Source organism: Patiria miniata, unplaced genomic scaffold (genome assembly GCF_015706575.1).
Source record: "Patiria miniata isolate m_02_andy unplaced genomic scaffold, ASM1570657v1 HiC_scaffold_7, whole genome shotgun sequence".
Taxonomy (NCBI): Eukaryota; Metazoa; Echinodermata; class Asteroidea; order Valvatida; family Asterinidae; genus Patiria; species Patiria miniata.
The window spans coordinates 5,012,137-5,030,688 of NW_024037074.1; the positions used below are offsets into that span (position 1 = coordinate 5,012,137).

Below are 18,552 nucleotides of genomic sequence, written 5' to 3' on the forward strand. Positions count from 1 at the left end.
TTAGTCCGCATTTTGTTTGCAATCGCGATTACACACACATTAAAATACCGTCTAAACTGGTTCCCTGACTTTACAATTCTCCGACGTCTATAAATTGCTCCGTTTCATCTTAAGTGGGGTCAGGGAGCTAGACTATAAGAACATGATGTTTTTCTTGGTTTCTCCAGCATCTACGAACACAAACTTCAAACAAGTCAGTGTAACAATATTTGCTATAAACTACTAACCCCAAATCCATCCATTTCTGAAGATTACAGCAAAAGCAAATGTTGTACACATGTATATATTTCCTTTTAGTTGTATATCCTGTAGACCCGGGAAAAATTTAAATCACAGTTCGATCGGCTTCACCATCATGGCAATAAATTTCACCATAATAAATACGGATCAAGGTCGGGTTTCTAATAAAATAAAAACCTTTAAAAACAGCTGTTGCGTTGATAATTATGGATTTCTTGAGGTACAGTTTATATGAAGCAACTCCTCTCTCACTGACTGGCCATCATTTTGTTACGATAAACATTATAGTACGGTCCTCGAACGAGTCTAGTTTTTTAGCATTACATTTGTAAAATGAAACTATCATCTTTCATGTAATGTTACATGCGATGTGCCACCTGATGCTTTTGAAATATTTTAAAAGTAAAAGCTGGTAGATGTTGTGAAATATTGTGTCACTACAGGGTGAGTCAAAAAAGAAACGAAACCCAAATGTTGGGACCATTATTTTTATAGTGAAGTTTTGCATGTAGCACTTTCAAAATCTATATGATATAAAAGCTTGATTCATAAGCTTTCTTTTAGTACAAGCATCATTCAAATCACTCATGCAATTTTCAAGTTACAGAAGGGATGTGTGTGAATTGTTTTCGTTTTGCTGAAAGAACGCACACCTTTTTTTGTGATCTGTAGACAGAACTTTAAAACGGTGGTTGTGTTTAGAATTCCGTAATTTGAAAAGTACGTCAATAATTTCAATGATTCTTGTACTAAAACTAAATTTATGAATTAGGCTTCTATATCCCAGATTTTGAAAGTGCTACATGCAGAACTTAACTAAAACAATAGTCCCAACATTTGGGTTTCGTTTGTTTTTTTACTCACCCTGTATATCAACAATGCAACCGAAATGTTCAAACTATATATTGTGCCATACCCTACGCTTCTTTCAGGTCGTGAACTTTTACCACAAATTACCGGGGTTCTTGAAATTGATCAAACCTATTTCGGATATGGTCTCTTTTTACAGGATGTTCAACTGTATCAAGTACAGTTCCTTGTTTGTTCGGCATTATTCCCTGATTTGCATCAAACTAATAACATACCGGATGGTGTATGTATTTAGCACACTGTTCTCTAAACAGGGAAGTTTTTTTTTAACCAAAAGCATGGTTTCCTTCAATCTTATATGTAAGCAATGCCGACACCAGACAACTAAACAGGATGCTCGGCACCATTTTTTCTGTATGCATTTCCTTTTAAAGTGTCCATGTAATGAACTTTATACAGGAGTACGTCCATTCCTCTGAATGTATAACAGTTATGAGAGATTCATTTTCGGTTAACAATTGCGCAAATACTTTGCTTTGCATATTTTTCCTGACAACTGAGGGCGCCGTTGCTGTGATGTCACTTTAGGAACACACTCTTCATATTACTGTTTTTCTATTGAAATTGTAAGCCCCAAAAAGGAGGGGGACAAGGCGGTGTGTTTGAGGGTGGCACTTGCCCCCTCCTTCCTCCGTGGTCATTTCCATGCATGTCTGTCTGCCGTCATTTTCACTGCAAAATAAAACCTCTCTAATCATAATTCATTTCTTTTGTTCTGTGGTTCAGGGGACAATTTCATGCACGTCATCGACATCTCAGACATCACACGGCCGACCATCGTCCACTACCTGCAGCTACCGTCCAGTGGCAACGACATCGAACTGTGCGGTGGCCTGATCGGCGTGGCACTGGGCGGTACCCCTGGGACTTTGAATATGTACAGTCTCTACGACAGCCAAAGCGGCCAGGTTTCTCTCGTTAGAAGTATTCAGGGTGAGCAGAAATGATTGTATTTAAGTCCAATAATGGTGAGGGCGCACTTCAATTTTGTGTCAGTCATGACCCGATGTCACTGTACCATGTTGCTGAGGAAAAGTGCTGATACTGAAATGCATGCATAATGATTCGGTTGTCTGTGCGAATAAGATGTTTTGCAAGAGATTTACAAGCTAGAGCCCTATTTGATAGCCTAGTTTGAACAAGCTCCCCAATAACGTCTGATATTATGTATTTTTTGCGACCTCGGGCGCCAACGAATCGGAGTCGACTTCAGAACTTATGACGTCATTTCATGCAGAAAGACGAACTAAGCTTTTGATCGGTAAATTTGCTGCCATGTTTTTGTTAGTACAGGTTGTCCTATCAAAAAACCGAACAGTCGAATCGGGCGTGTTTTCAGAAAAATGGGGGTAAAATTCAAAATCGTGTCTAATGTATTGCTGAGAATAATTGGTCTTCCAAATACTTTAGGCTATTAGTTGGTTTCATTAGGATTTTTGTTACAACAATCACGGGACTTGAAGAAACCACTTGGGCCACTTTTTGACTTATCAAGTTTACAGATCGAAGCCGATGGAATAATTATTATTAATTTGATTAAAGTCACACGTTACTCTAGAACAAAGAAAATTCGTTGTTTTTCTCTAACTGCGCTTTCTCATTTTCAACCCTTGAGTTCGATGAAGCATAGCGTTTGTTGAATTTTGTTTCTATGCCGCGATTTGAATGAAATTAAGTTTGTATAAATTGGTTATCTGACTTTAAGAGATAATTTGAAAATATTCCAAAACTCACATGCAATATACCTTCATTAATTGGTTTTCAACCGTTAGTTTTTTTTTGTGGGACAACCTTTACAACAACCGGTCACGGAAGACCCGATAGAAGGCGCCCGCTGAATGGTCAGAATCTGGAGGGGTTGTTTTGCATAATTATTCTATTCGCCGAATCTGCACGGATATCATTTTCCGCTTGCTTGCAATTGGCTATTCCATAGACTATTTATTTGATAGCGCGAATGAAATCTGCTGACGATTTTTTTTCCCTGGAGTACTGAAATAATTATCAGAATTGAAGCTCTTTTACAATTTCAGATAATCACAATATAATCCATCTGTTTTGAAGAGTCTTCCAAGAAAGATGAAAGTAATGTTTCATAATAGATGAAATTGCACAAAGCAATCCTCACCGGGGACAGGCCTTTGACCCCGAATTGTGCCGACTTTTGTTTCATTTTCACTGAATTGAATCGGTTCATATCAGTAAATGTGCAAGCTCTCTTCTCTTTTGATAAAAACAGACGTGAAATGTCCTATTTGGTTTCAGTTGGCAGCAAGCCGGACATGCTGAAGTTTACCGAGAATTGCCGAACCCTGCTCGTGGCCAACGAGGGAGTGTCGACCGTGGAATCGGGCTACATCGTGGACCACGAGGGGTCTGTCACCATCCTTCGTCTGGATGATGCCGGCGGGATCGTCAATAGAACCGACCTGGATTTCACCTCATTTAACACAAGGTGCGTGTTTCTCGCCGTTAATATAATGCACAGCGCGCCCTCTTGCACCTGGTACATCTTTGTTCCTCCTCGTCGCTGAACTGAAATAAAGCATGTCTTCAGTATGGGCGCTCTTTGCAAGGGGTATATTTTGTAAATATATTTATTTTACAGAGTGTGTCTAAAAAGGCAGAACCCAACCCCCCAATAATTTATATTTAGGAAAATAAGTAGCAACAAACATAATAATGACTGGAAAGCCAATTTTATAAGCTACTTTTAGATCAAACAATTACTGAAATTGCTCAATCCGTTTAAAGAATATCACTGTTTAAACGCAATGACCCTAAAACTTGTTTCGTCCAAAAATAACAGTTTAATGTGCATTCTGACTGTTTAGAACAACAAAGAAAATGACACAAACACTTGTTTCAACAACTGTCAACATCGAAGTACACAAAATCTTTAACAACCCTGGTTTATAGGCAAACAATATGATTTATAAAAATCCACTTCTTTTAAAAGACGGGCCTTCAAAAGGACTTTGTTGAATATTTTTAACATTAAACTGAGGTTTTATCGCTGGTGATGTTTGAAGACAATAATTGTGACGACGATTCTTTAAATAGCATCCGGATTCGGACTCGGGGGAGGTGACTCGGACTCGGACTTGGTCTAGATGTTTGGTGACTATTGATGTTTGGTGACTATTTTTTGTCCACGTACCGTAGAGCCTCCGAGTATGTCGAGCGAGGCGTCAGGTGGCCTTACCGGGGAGAACTGAGCCAGAGCCCCACCAACTTCTCCCAGTCCATGGAGCCAGAGTATATCACATTCAGCAAGGACGAGACCAAGGCGTACATATGCCTCCAGGTAATAAACAGTAAAGATTTAAGAGTTACGTCTCGAAACGATTTGGCTCACCAGGCCGATGTTGAACTCCCGTTTGCTCGGCAAGAAACGACCAGGGACATTTCTAGTCCCTTAGATGGGATATGCTATCTATCACAATTTACTTCCATTAGTGGGTGCGAGTTGCTTGTCAAAGGACGCAAAATATGGCCAGTAGCCTACAGCGGGATTTGAACCCTATCTAATTGTGGTTAGGCTCGTCAGACTGCTGTTTATTTTCCGTTTTAAGTATGAAAGCATTTGGGATGCCAGTCCATTGCATATTAATTCCATTTTTAATGACGGTACCCATTTGTGCCCCTTGGCGGAGAGAAGCATGTGGGTGTAAAATGGACTTCTATAAAGACACAGCAAACCCCCCAAACTGGATTCGAACCCCTGACCCTCTGACCATGAGTCCAAAATCCCAACCTCCACCGCAAACCCCAAAGTATGCTTATTTGTTACAACGTAGATGGAGTCCACAGCTTAAGCTGGAATTGGTTGCTGTTTACTTATAATTTGTGGGGCGGGATATATAGTCATCCATAGAGCAAGGAACTAGCTCTATAGCTTACGAATTGAATTCATCGTGCAAGCAAGATATTTTGGTGACTTTGTCTTCGCAATATTTCATAATTACGCCTCATCGTTTTCCTCTATCAGTTTGTTCATCCTACTATTCTTATTCTTATTTCAGGAAAACAATGCAATCGCTGTGATCGATCTGACTACCAATACCATTGTCGATATTTATGCACTCGGAGACAAGTCTTGGCAGAGTCTATCCCTAGACGCCAGTGACAAAGATGGAGGTAAACATAACTGTTCGAGTTAATTATTGGTAGCTTAAAGGGCCTATACAATGTAATAATAATAATAATAGTGAACATTTATACCGCGCCATATCTGTCAATATGACACTCCTGGCGCAAATTATGAGAGGTGTTGACAATATCATACATATAATAGTGGCGCATAATTACTCAATATTCATTCGTGCAGTAGCAAACAGGTAAGTTTTCAGTTGAGTCTTAAATTGGGAATACGTCATCTGCTGCCGGAAACTAAGAGTGAGTGAGTTCCAGGAAGATGGCCCTGACACAGAGAAAGAACGATTTCCCCATGACCGTTGGGTGCGTGGAACTTGTAGGAGACCAGTGTCTGTGGAGCGAAGCTGTCGAGTAGGTTGATGATGACGGATGTAATGTTTTTATAATGCAAACCTTGAACATGCTCCTTTTTTGGTCACATTTAACCCTATTTTCTACAGTTTTATTTGCCATTTTCATGGGTATTTTGCCGCCTCTATGGTTTTTATGCTATTGCATATTTCCATATTATTGTGATGTCATTTCAGGGAGAAACTGTTACAGACATTTCAGCACCAAAAGTTTGCAGAATTGTGGCTGTTACGTCGCTGTTGTAAATTTTCCTTTCTTAGGTGATTCGTTGCAGGAAGCCAGTGAGCAAACTTTTCTCACAAATATTTTCAATGAACAAAGATTTGGGTTCACAATAGGAACAGAAACCCCCTAACGTGAACAGTGTCTTCCTTAAATGACATCACATCAACAGCGCCCTCAGTTATCCGGCAAAGCATGGACAAATTTTAAATGTTAAATGTTTTTTAATTGTTTACATCAGTGCAATTTTAAATAAAATTAACCTAAAAGGGATTTCGAGTATTTTTCATTCATTTAAGAGGAGTAGAAAGTTGCAAAAAATATTGTTCAAAGACAAATCCACTTCATCGTACCCTTTTGGACATGATTGAATTTCACTTTATGGGGCTACGCTCTCAAACATGCTATTGAAAATGAGTGAAAATGTCCAATATCTACTCGGGATTATTAACTTGAAAATCTACAGCGATTTTAAGTCTTTACATTACGCTGAAACGATCGACGGGCGTGTTCCCTGTTTGCAACACTGCAAAAACAGCGGTGTTAAATTTAACAACTTTGGTTTCTCTATAGGACCAAATTTTACTGGTGTTGTCCTATATAGATAACAAATGGTGTTCAATAAATACTAGTTTTGCAGTGAATATCCAGAACGAAAAGAAAAATGCCATTAATATTTCGATAATGTTGTATTGAGAGTGTCTCTAAATATAGCAAAGTTCAGGTTTAAGTGGATAATTATTCAAAATAAACCAATGACAAGATCATAAAGTCAACGCACATAATGATAGACTTTCCCTCTTTTTCTCGAAGGCATCAACTTTGCGTCATACGACATCTACAGCTTGTACCAGCCCGACGCCATTAAGTACGTGGAGCTGAACGGCGAGGGCTATATCATCACCGCCAACGAAGGGGATAGCCTTGACTACGAGGTGGGAGGAAACACCTGGGAAGACGTGCAACGGGGGAAAAAGTTCGTAGATGGTAAGTGACTGCGCCAATCCTCTTTTTTCATCAAGAGCAAAGTAAAAGCATCATGAGAACAGAAAGAGATTGCATCAGGATGCCTGATTTGAAAAAGCCGTAGCTTAAATTGGCATGCCTATACTTAAATGCAACACTGCAAAAATGATTTCAGGCGTCGTAAGATGTACTTGACGACTATTGGCTTTGCTAATCATCTTGGCCACGTGCGTATCCCACTTTAGATCAGCCTGAACAAAAACACTTCTGTTGCTCGAGAACAAAATCATTCAGCTTGATGACAGTTAGTGGCGGAAGATTTTTGAGAAGCAGATGTCCATTGACATGCACTTCTTGGCATTCAGGCGCATCCTGTGTTATAAGAAAACGAAAAGCATTATTGGTAGGCTTGCATAAACACGTGCATTTCGTGCGCATGGGTGGTGCGCACGAAAGTGTTGACCCCAGGTCACCGGCCATACAAATCTATCCAATGAATGTTCAGACAAATTAGGGGTCACCCATGCAACGCCCTAGCATATAGGGAGATGGGGACGAGTGAGACTCCTTACTCCTGACATACTTTTCCCCAGATTTTTCATTTAACGTGAGTATACAAATAACGAATGTTTGTGAGTGCGATGGTAAGAATAATTTCATGAGGTGACAGATTGAATGTTCTATTCCACGAGGCGAAGCCGAGTGGAATAGAACATTCAATCTGTCACCGAATGAAATTATTCTTTCCATCGCACGAACGTAAAACATTCGTTATTTGTTTTATACAACACCTGAATAAATTCTCGTCATTTGATTGGTAAATCATAAACTACAATTTATTTTGATTTTAAAGATGTTGAACTACCCCTTCACGAAAATGTTTGAACCCAACGCTGTAGCGCTGGCTCTTTGGAACAATACGCGCTACGCTGAACGCGCACACCAGCATGCATTTTGCACGCAAATACCGCGTCATGGAACAAGCGCAAAGTGAAACGGTATAACGCATGGGTATAACGCATGGTCGCACCGTGCTTTATACCGAATAATAATATGTCACGTGATCTACAATTCACCAATCAGATGACGGGGATTTATTCAGGTGTTGTATAAAAGATTTTAATCACTGTCTGTATAACAATAAGATTGATTTTATCATTTTGACGGTAGGAAATCTTTTGTCCAACACTGTATCCGCAACTCTTCGGCAGGCGTTGAGTGATGATGCCGCTCTTGGTAAGCCTTAAATCCGAAGTTGTTTTTGTCACTCTTGACAGATGTTTAAGTAAGCTGGTGTGTCTTAGGAAAATTCACTCTGTAGAGTGTAGCATGCATGTTTCAAATAAAACCCTTCACTGATATTTTTGTGTGTGTAAACTAGTGACTTGGCGTTCCTATCAGTGTAATGTGATCCTCTTCATGAATTGTAGACTGCGATTGTCTTCGTACAAAAAAACAGCATCAATGCAAAGTTATGCAGTGTAATCTAGCAAAAGGCCCATGGGCTTTATTTAGAAGGCGGCCATATTGGAAGCGTGGTTAAACTCCTCATTTGGGGAACTTGCAAATAGAAATGAAAGCAATGACATAAAGTTAATTACAAATTATTTGCGATGAAACATACCCTAATGTTTTATGGGGCTTGGAAAGCATAAATAGTCTGGTACCATCCAATTCAATAGTTTACAATTTATGAAACACATTCTGGAATCACGATCCAAAATGGCTTCCGCGTGAATAAGGTGTATTGCTACCACGTGTGGCAGACAAATGGCCGTCTATAACCGTCACGAAACTCCTCCTCCCCCCCCCCAGGTCGCCTGCAGTTCAGCACGGTGGACGGGCGCAACGCCCAGGACCCAAGTCAGTTCGATCGGCTGTACGCCTTCGGCGGTCGCAGTTTCTCGATCTTCAGCTCCGCCGATATGTCGCTCGTCTACGACAGCGGCGACGATCTGGAACGGAAACACGACCTCTACTACCCAGAAGTGTTTAACGCCGATTGCGACTCCGATGACCCGGATGTCGACACGCCCGAGGATAGGTTCGACCGTCGCTCGGATAACAAGGTAAGATCATCATGGATCCTCATTTTATTTGAACAGGGTACCCCGTAGGGGGGAGGTAACGTCTACTTTCAGTATCGCCGTTAAGCTTTCGCAGACCGCGCAGACAGAGCGCCGACGAACCGTCGGCAAAGTAGAACCGGGTTCAACTTTGCTGATCGTCTGCTAGATAGTTTGCGTCTGTATTTTCGGTGACACTGCAGATGAAATGCCTCCATATGTCTGCGTCGCGGTTTGGGTCTTGTTTGAGTTGCTCTCTGCGTTTCTTACCTCGATAAGTGTTATAGTCAGGTTGACTCGGAAATCTGGTTTCCATTTGACCTCACACTTTTCAGGGTCCAAAATTGACACATTTCCGGGTCAAAATGAGACTTTCATGACTCACTTCGGTAAAAGTTGATGCAAGTGTCATTCTGACCAAGAGAAATGTCAATTTTGACCCTGAGAAGTGTCGTGCCTAATAGAACCCGGATTTCAGTTCAATTTTTAAAGGGACTACGTAGACTTTATGCAAAGCTTTCTTTCGCCTCCAAGTTTATAACAATCCAAACTCTACGAGAGATGTAAGCGGTAGGAGAGGTAAAGGCTTGTGGGAAAGCCTTGGAAAACTAAGCCGCTTTTCCCCGCTTGCCTCTCTCCACTCAGGAGAGTATAAGTGGGTAGCGGCATTAGTTTGTGAGTAAACCTGCAATGGAATGACATTCATTAGAAATATTCTCAGTCATTATTTTCATCCCGTGGAAACTAGAAACGTGGGCCATATAGGCTCGGAACAGACTTGTTCGTATAACAATCAAACGAAATATTAACCGACTTTTTGTTTTCAAGGGAGTGGAATGTGAGGTTTTGGAGACGGGTGAAATCAACGGCAAGCGGTTGCTCTTCGTGGGCCAGGAGCGAACCAGCTCCGTCATGGTCTACAGTTTCCCAGGCGATTCGATCATACCGACCTTCGAGTCGATGTACCGAGCGGGCGGCACCAGCAAGACCTTCACTGAGCTCTTGAACGAACGGAATCTGGGCGACCTAGCACCCGAGGATTTACGGTAAGGGATGTATATCAAGCGAGTTCGATCTAGGTGTATGGGTTGACTGGCGTTTGATTCGTGACTTGACTTCCACCTGTGAACTAAATACTACTTGCCAATGTCTCTGGTTGAAAGTTGCATTCCGAGTGTGTGTTTTTTTTTTACCTTCCGCTCGAAATGTAAATTCCTTTTCTAAATTGCACTTTTTTTCAAGCAATACTTCAGTTATTCACTTTTGACTGAGACATCGATCCCCCCCAAAAATCCAAAAATCTCGTGTTTTTATTGAATTACTATTTGCAAGTTTCGTAGTACTGGCTGCCAGCCAGTTTACTCGCAAAGCGGATCTATTTGTGCCTCGTACCTACCTTTTTCAGAGGGTTTCAGACAACCTATTTTACATTGTGAAGGGCAGCGCTCTATTCATACCGACCGACCTCAGTGGACTGGAGGACGAAAGTGTACTATCGGAGGACGGATCTCTATTTATGCAAGAGGAAAAACAAAAGTCGAAATCCGTCAGCAGAAGAAATCTCAGTGGTTGAAGAGCAGTACATCTTTAAGATGTTGTTTTCATTTTCTTTGTAGCTTCATCCCGGCGTCAGACAACCCGAGCGGTAAGCCGCTTCTCCTGGTGACCAGCACGAAGAGTGGGACCCTGTCTATTTACGAAGTGGCGGAGTTCCCCAACAACGACCCCAACGGTAAGACTATGAAATTGATGATGCAAGAGGGTTCATCATCCGAAACTTACTCAGATTTTTTTCACAGTATGACACAAATGATGAATGTTTATGAGTGCAATGGTAAGAATAGAAGCCTGAGAATAGTGGTATGCACTGCCAAGGGGGAGGGGGCAACCTTACCCTACTTATTTCATCATCATCTACTCCGAACAAAGATTTTTCACAGAATAATACAAATGATGAATGTTTATGAGTGCAATGGTAAGAATAATTTCCTTGCAGTACCTGGTAGGTCAGGAACTTCAAAACCGTTTAAGGTCCTGATCTACAAAAGGTACTGCCGGAGGCCTGAGAAAGGTGGTATGCACTGCTAAGGGGGACAACCTTACCCGATATTCATCATCATCCACACCGAACAATGGTTTTCACAGAATAATACAAATGATGAATGTTTATGAGTGCAATGGTAAGAATAATTTCAGTTGAAGTACCTTGTAGGTCAGGACCTTCAACAAAACGTTGAAAGTCCTGATCTACATAAGGTACTGCAGAGGCCTGAGAAGAGCCGTATGCACTGCCCAGGAGATATATAGAGCATACTCGGCTTTATCATCATAATCCGCATGGAGCACGTAGAATGATGTAACTGATGAATGGTTATGAGTGCAATGGTAAGAATAATTTCAGTTGAAGTACCTTGTAGGTCAGGACCTTCAACAAACCGCTGAATGTCCTGATCTAGGCCTATACACAAGGTGCTGCAGAGGCCTGAGAGTGGTATGCACTGCCCAGGGGATATACTCGGCTTATTCATCATGATCCGCATTGAACACATAGAATGATACCAATGATGAATTTTTCTGAGTGCAATGGTAAGAATAATTTCGTTGCAGTACCTTCAACAAACATCATCACGGGGGTACAACTGGAGGCGTGAGGAGAGTGGTATACGCTGCTGTAGGGGGACTTGTTTACTTAGCCAATTGAAAACTTGATGTACTACGTGTCAAAAAATACGTCCTAGTTTTGATCCTAAAAATTAATAACTCTTTTGTTTACCAATGGAATTAACCAAGATTTCAGATCATGTAAACAAGGCATTACTTTTTTGGAGCGAGTTTGATAAGCCTTTTGCAAGAGGGTTAGATTAAAATGCCATACGAAAGAAGTATTCACTTTCAGAATCTGCCAGTCGACTTGGCATCCTCCAATGTTGGTACAGTGCTGGAAACGGTGGCGGAATTAGGCGCGCGCTGCGGCCCAAAACTTCTGATGAAGGGATGCAGGACCACCCCTGGTGTCATTGCGCAACACACGATCGAGAAGGTTTACACAAATTCTTAATCTTGAAAAAAAAAATTAGGATTAATTTGTGTCTTGTCCTTCTTTCGTTGCAGGTGGAAGCGACGCAGTCTTCTCCCCACGGATAGCGGCAACTCTCACAGCTCTTAGTTTAGTCATATCTATTATACTTCATTAATAAAACCCTGTATGTTTAAGTATCGTTACTTCTAAATATTTGTTTTGTATTATTATCGTACTGAGTTTTAGCTTTTAAATCAAGACCATTAATTGTTTTAAGCGCATGAGCATCATGACGCGAAATATCCGAGTTTCTGTCTGTCGTTTCATTGTGCTTGAAATTATATGGTGTTGGGAACATTGTATTGCCATTTGACCGATCATGGTTGCAGTGGACTTGACTAGTCGCCATCAAAATCATTCGTCGTTCGAAAGTATAACGTGGAATCAATGAAAAGATTATATTGGAGACCCCCCCCCCAAAAAGGCTAACAGATAATGCAGAGAATACCGCAATACAAGAGGCATTATTCATATGTTTAAATGAAATCTTTATTCTTTCTGCTCGGGATAAACGCATTGAAAGGGCACAACGCCTCTTTTGATGTCCCACAATTGATGCCCAAGAAAAAGGAAAACAGCGAAATGCCTGAGGTATATAATAAATGTATACAACTGTTATCTAACTTTCATTTCAAATTTCGAAGATTACATCTATTAAATACATTGTATTTTTTTTTTTGAACGCATTAATGGAATATAAAAAACAGGGAATTGCTAATTTAAAGTCAATTAAAATGTGTAAATCAGTGTTCCTTTCACAAAAGAAACCCTTTTTTATGGAATATATAGGCCTAAATATTTACTTTGAATATCTTTGAAAAATATATTAATAAACGGCTTCTGTCACTAATACACTGTGTTTAGCGCAAAGTTGGAATACAAAGTTGAAAGAACATAAAGTCTGACAACTTATGAACAATCCAAATTGTAAAATGGCAATGCTAGATTTCAAATACGCTGAAAAATTGTTACGTGGAAGAACGTTGTGTCGGGAATGAGTTTTCTCTTACCACCCAAACGATCACTTTTATTAACAGTACAAAAAAAAACAGCTTTGAATTCAGAAAATCAAGTCTGACAACTCGCTTTCAATCAAAATTGTAAAATGAAAACACCCTGATTTCAAACATGCTGAAATGATTATGTGGAAGAAAATCTGGGTCACGAATGAGATGATCTCTCTCTCTACCCATCCCACGAATATACCAAAATTAACCAAAACGAAAAAAAAAGCTTTAACAACGAATACAGAAAATCTATCTCAAAATGTAAATTGGCAATAACAATAATTCTATAAGAACGTTAGCGTCGTCATTCAGAAGTCCTCTCTACTAACAACCACCCCAGTTGGAAGTGACTACGACATCGCGAAGCAGCGGGGACCGAAGGGTCTTCCTGGCGGCGCCCTGGATCTGTTCTCGGTTGCTGGACCGCTGATACGCCCAGCAGGCGTTGTTGGTCGGATTGGCCGGATCTAAAACGATAGGGCTGGAAATCACGAGGAAAGCAACAAACACTGGAAAATTAAAGATCAATGATGCACTTTGTGGATGTACACTCTTTCTCCAACCCAATGTTAAACGTACCAGTAGATTGGGTCTTGTATGATGGGTACAGCTGCATGTAACCATTCAGTAGAAAATGGTGATGTACTTTAAAAAAAATAAAAAAAAAATATGTAAAACATTGTAGGGCATTTTATTTACCCAGCATTGGTATTAACCTTTTTTTGTTGGTTACTTCAGGCAAAAATGTACCATCAATTGGGAAGGAGTTGCATGTTCCAGCACATTTTCAAACCGAGCATCTGATACCATGCAGGATTCCAGTACGTCATAAATCCCTTGGAAAGAATACCCTTACTGAAACAGGTCTTTGTCGTTCTCTGAATTGTAAGAGCAGGCATTTAGCACTTTATCATATTTTGCTATAATCTTACCCGAGTATAAGCCTTAGGCCCATCTGTTTTCAAGGATATAATATGACTTTGTTTTCAATGACCTGTTCTCCCTCAATAAATGGGCCCAGTGGATTTAAATAACTGAAATAAAAAAAAAATAAAATCCGTTCTTAGTGAGGGCGTTCTCTACAAGAGGTCATTAACAGTACATGTGTAAGTTACTAAGATAACTCACTTCTGTAGGCCAAGTTTCTCAATAGACCGTTTTGCTAGTGTCCCGTCGTAATGCTCCACCCAGTAGGTTCTCAGCCGGTTGAGATCAGTCAAGGTCTCAAGGACATCTCTCAAACCTTGGACCTTCTGAAAATGGGAAGGGCTCCAGGCATTCCCCCAGCGATGAATGGTGATCAGCTCCAGCGGGTAGGACTTACGGAGGTGTTGGGGCAGGCAGGTGTAGGCCCAGTACTTGACCAGGCGGATCAGCTCCTTGACGTAGCCCGGCTGGTTCTTCACGAAGTCACGCTGGAGTTCCACCAAGGAGGCTGAGTAGAACCCGCTGTCGTAGTTGCGCATTTGCAGCATCTCCTTGAACAACAGACCTGCGAGGAAGACACTTTTTATTTAACTTCCCCAAAGGTTACGATAATGCTTCTTCACATGAAGCCGAGCGAATGTCTAAAATGAGAATGGCATCCCATTTTGAGCTATTTAAGAATAAATGTCACTAGTTCATTCATGTGATCAATTCAATCGATAAACACATGATCTTTACAGGAAAGAGGGGATATTTACCCAGGGAATATTTGTGTCCTGAAATGTTATCGGCCGTGGGCAGGAGATCGACATCCACCGACCGCAGGCTAAGGTCCGTCGCACCCGAGCGAACCTCCACGGCAAAGTTGACCAGGTACGCGTCGCTCCTTTTGAATCTCACCAAGGGGTGACGGCGCAGCGCCGCCGCCAGCTCCTTGAGAACGGTCTTGAGCTTGTCCCGGTACAGCTGGGGATCGGTTGACCCCAGTGATGTCATGTGAGGCGGATTGATGAACACCACAAGATCCACGTCGGATAGATCTTTCACCATGGTGCCTTTACCGAGTGATCCTCCCTGCAATAATGTTTAAGGTGGACAGAATGGTAACATACTCCGTGCACAAGGACGCCCTCAAGGGTTACAAAGAGAACTTTGGGAGGGACCAAGGGGAGGAGCTCTTGAAACATTTATACCAACGGCACCTAGCCTTTAGTCAAGGCCCACGCGTCTTGATCCGGACACGTGACGCGCCCCGGACGCTGGCACGTAAAAAGACTATCCAGCGAGCGGCAAAGCTCGCTGGATAGTCTTTTTACGTGCCAGCATTTGGGACGCGTCACGTGTCCGGATCAAGACGCGTGGGCCTTGACTAAAGGCTAAACGGCACCGACGCTCAAGCAAAAGTGCTACGGGTCCTAAATATACATACTGTAAGATAAATAAAGTTTACCCACCTTGACAACTTTGGAGACGTCGAACAAGTCTTTATTAGTAGAGCAGACCCTGTGGAGATATCTCACGACCGTATCCACAGCCTCACGGCAGTCCGTGTCGAAATCCGTGGTTCCACGCTGTATATTTTCGTTGTACCATAGCTCGAGTTGGTGCGGATGCAGACACCACGGCTTGCGCTCAGCAGCGGGCTTATTTATAGCGCCCACTGTTGATCCACCCTGTGGCCAACTCCACGGAACGCGTAAGTTAATAGCAGCTGGTTCATTAAAAGCGCCCTCTGGATACCACGACCTGCGTTCATCAGCGGATTCTTTTACAGTGCCCTCTGTTGATCCGCCCCAGAGCCAGCTCCATATTCTGCCCGGTATACCCAATAGCCACTTCAGCAAGTAGAACATCAATCCACAGAGGCCCAGCAGCACGACCAGCAGCATGAGAAGCATAATAATGGCCGCCTCTTCTTCTCTCCGCTAGTGTGTTCCCAGAAATGACGAAATAATTATTCGGAATATTCAGTTTCAGACAAAACGAGGAACATTGCAGCAATGATCATTAAAAAACGCCAGATATTTCAAAAGAAATCCTTTAGTTGAAACCATTTTGCCCATAACATACAGATACGTTAATACCCCTATGTTCACTTTTAGATATAGTTGTATCTCAAATAGAATCTGTGTATTTTTTTGTAGTAAGTTAATAAATAAATTTTAGAACCATTTTTCGTTTCCGTGCAACATGTTGGACTATCAGAGGTCAAGACCAAAATTTGCACAATATTATACTGGTATTAGCTGTGGAATGAAAAGAAACATTTTTTTCTGGATCAGAAGTATTGACTAAATATAATGACCTACATGTTTGGACGTATCTTAAATTCTACGCAAGTCACATTGTCTGCACTATCTAAAATCTGCTTGATTAAGGTCAAACATTATTAATATTAGCTTCAACAAGACACACTTTGTACAATGTATTTCGATAAACATTGTAACTGATCCACAGCCCCATAGGCTTTTACAAAACATGGCCAGTTTGTTTGTCATTCTGACCCAAGATGCATTGCGAATATCATAAAGGCTGTTTTGTCTGGCAGCTATTGGAATGATTCGAAATTGGAAAATTGTTCAATTTTCGGTCAATGTCTCATTAAAATGTGAATAACTTTTTCATGCCATAAAATAGCACACCTATATTAAAAGGTCCTACGCTGTCTGTTTGTCTGATGTCTGTCGGTCGGGCTGTCTGTGTGTAAATTTTTGCAAAAGTCCTAAAGAGTGTGCGCAAGCACAACATGCAACGGTAAATGGACAGGCATGTTAATGTGCAGGTCCTTAAATGGTGTATTTATGCTCCGATTTCACTGTCCTCGGAAGTCATCAGAAACAGTGAATGATTTTTTTGGGCAATTTTGTTTCTTTCAGACTTTGAACAGTCAAATACTATATTTCAATTATCTCCATGAAAACACTCCAAAACGTCTCGCTATAACACAAAACCTATATAACTTTGATGGTTACCAAGCCCACTTGGGGTCAATTAACATGCAAATTGAGGTCAATTTTACGGAGGCCGGGTGACCGGTTAAAAAAACAAAACCTGTCTACCTTTTAGTTCCAGCACCGTGGATGCTACAAAAATTGGGCACCCCCTCCCACTGCAACATTCATCCCCCCCCCTCCCATACATCCAGCCCCCCCCCCCCCCCCCACACACACACACACCCCGGCCCCCATGATAAGCGCTGGAACACGCGGCAGGCTTTGGGGAACCTCGCTCAGCACTCAGCACGCGTATGGGCAACTATACATGCATACAGCCTTAACAAATATAGGTGATGCAAGGTTAACTTACACGTTTAGCATCATCCGGATCCATCACTGATTCGTCAAATACTGATACAAGTCGATGGCAACACACGACTAATGCACAGGAGAGATTTTGTGTTCAGTTGCCCAAAAATTCCACTCAGCGAACGTTGAAAGGAAGTGCTTACTAAAATGTCAAGTGCACATGATTCACAGATTGCTATCATCCCTGGTGCCATTGCAACGGTAAAGGAATATAGGCAGTGATTACAGGGTACCAGGCAAAAACTGCGGGGGAATTCCCGATGAGAAATCCTCACTTTCGCCAGCGTGTCAGATCACCTGACCAAGTCCCGCATGGGCATGGCATTGTGCACTACAAATAGAGTTTTCAATAGTCATCAGGTATTTGCTGCGCTAAATTGTAGAGCCAAAAGTGCTTTAGCATAGTTTCAAATGCTCATTTAAGCTGTGAAATTGCTTACATAAAGCACACGAGCGACGCGGGGGGGGGGGGGGCACCCCCCCCCCCCGAAAAGGAAGAGAAAGGGGGGGGGGGGTTAAAACCAATAAAGCAAACAGGTGCTAAGCCATATTGCTGTCAATTTGATTGGGGAGGGTTAGGGCATATGTTTCTTTTGCCCACGATCGGAAAATGATAGAGAATAATTGAAAAAGTCCAGAAATGTTGGGGGCAAAAGTGCTTTCCCCCCCCCCCGGAAAAAAATCCTGGCGACGCCCATTATAAAGTACATACAGAGGGGCAATGGATAGCTACGCTAATCATAATAAAGTAATGAAATTACGACACATTGATGTAGCCCCCACAATTTGCGTTTTGACGAAGTGACGTTCTATATCTGCGTTCTAACAATGTATACACTTTACATACGCGTATGCTACATTTTTGTGACGAAGTAGAATTTCCGTTTTGACGAAGTAATTATTAATGTCTCCCAGTTAAACATGATTTTACAAAAATAGAAAGTTGTTGTTGGCTTTTTTCCTGGGCGATCGCATCAGTTATATGCTTTTAAATTATGGGGGAGAAGTGAACGCGAAATTGCGATTTGAAAAATTTGACCAACTTCAAACGCGATTTTCTCAAAACTCAGTTTTGCAGCTGTGTGCACAGATTCGTCACTTTGTCAAAACGGTGACCATGTGCATAACCGTGATCAAAAACATAATAGAAACAATGAAGGTTTATGAGTGAAATGGTGAAAATAATGTTATGATATTCTTTCCATTGCACGAATGTGAAGCATTCAATATTTGTTTAATATTAACGCCGCGGCCCCATTAGTGTGACTTCTATTTTGCTGTGTGACCGGGCCATAGAGAATCAGACAAAGAAGCAACCGTACGGTCGAACGTCTGATATATCCTAACACGCAAATTGTTTG

General features: G+C 41.5%; 2 protein-coding genes across 2 annotated transcripts in view; one reads left to right on the plus strand and one right to left on the minus strand.

The window, feature by feature from the left end:
* Nucleotides 1–12,362, plus strand: part of LOC119744441 — a 45,958-nt gene extending 33,596 nt beyond the window's left edge. Inside the window, exons 12-21 of the mRNA XM_038220369.1 lie at nucleotides 1,837–2,043; nucleotides 3,376–3,565; nucleotides 4,276–4,417; nucleotides 5,136–5,250; nucleotides 6,655–6,828; nucleotides 7,978–8,043; nucleotides 8,623–8,876; nucleotides 9,702–9,919; nucleotides 10,490–10,605; nucleotides 11,985–12,362. Of these exons, the coding sequence (XP_038076297.1) occupies nucleotides 1,837–2,043; nucleotides 3,376–3,565; nucleotides 4,276–4,417; nucleotides 5,136–5,250; nucleotides 6,655–6,828; nucleotides 7,978–8,043; nucleotides 8,623–8,876; nucleotides 9,702–9,919; nucleotides 10,490–10,605; nucleotides 11,985–12,067 (1,565 nt within the window). The 3' untranslated portion in view covers nucleotides 12,068–12,362. The remainder of the gene's footprint in view (nucleotides 1–1,836; nucleotides 2,044–3,375; nucleotides 3,566–4,275; nucleotides 4,418–5,135; nucleotides 5,251–6,654; nucleotides 6,829–7,977; nucleotides 8,044–8,622; nucleotides 8,877–9,701; nucleotides 9,920–10,489; nucleotides 10,606–11,984) is intronic.
* A 61-nt stretch (nucleotides 12,363–12,423) lies between these two features.
* Nucleotides 12,424–17,361, minus strand: LOC119744443 (2'-5'-oligoadenylate synthase 1-like). The gene is made up of 5 exons (XM_038220372.1): nucleotides 17,193–17,361; nucleotides 15,341–15,811; nucleotides 14,645–14,960; nucleotides 14,088–14,451; nucleotides 12,424–13,440 (listed from the first exon to the last, which is right to left on the minus strand). The coding sequence occupies exons 1-5, from the start codon at nucleotides 17,214–17,216 to the stop codon at nucleotides 13,284–13,286; spliced, it is 1,332 nt and encodes a 443-aa protein (XP_038076300.1). The 5' UTR covers nucleotides 17,217–17,361; the 3' UTR covers nucleotides 12,424–13,283.
* Nucleotides 17,362–18,552: the final 1,191 nt, after the last annotated feature.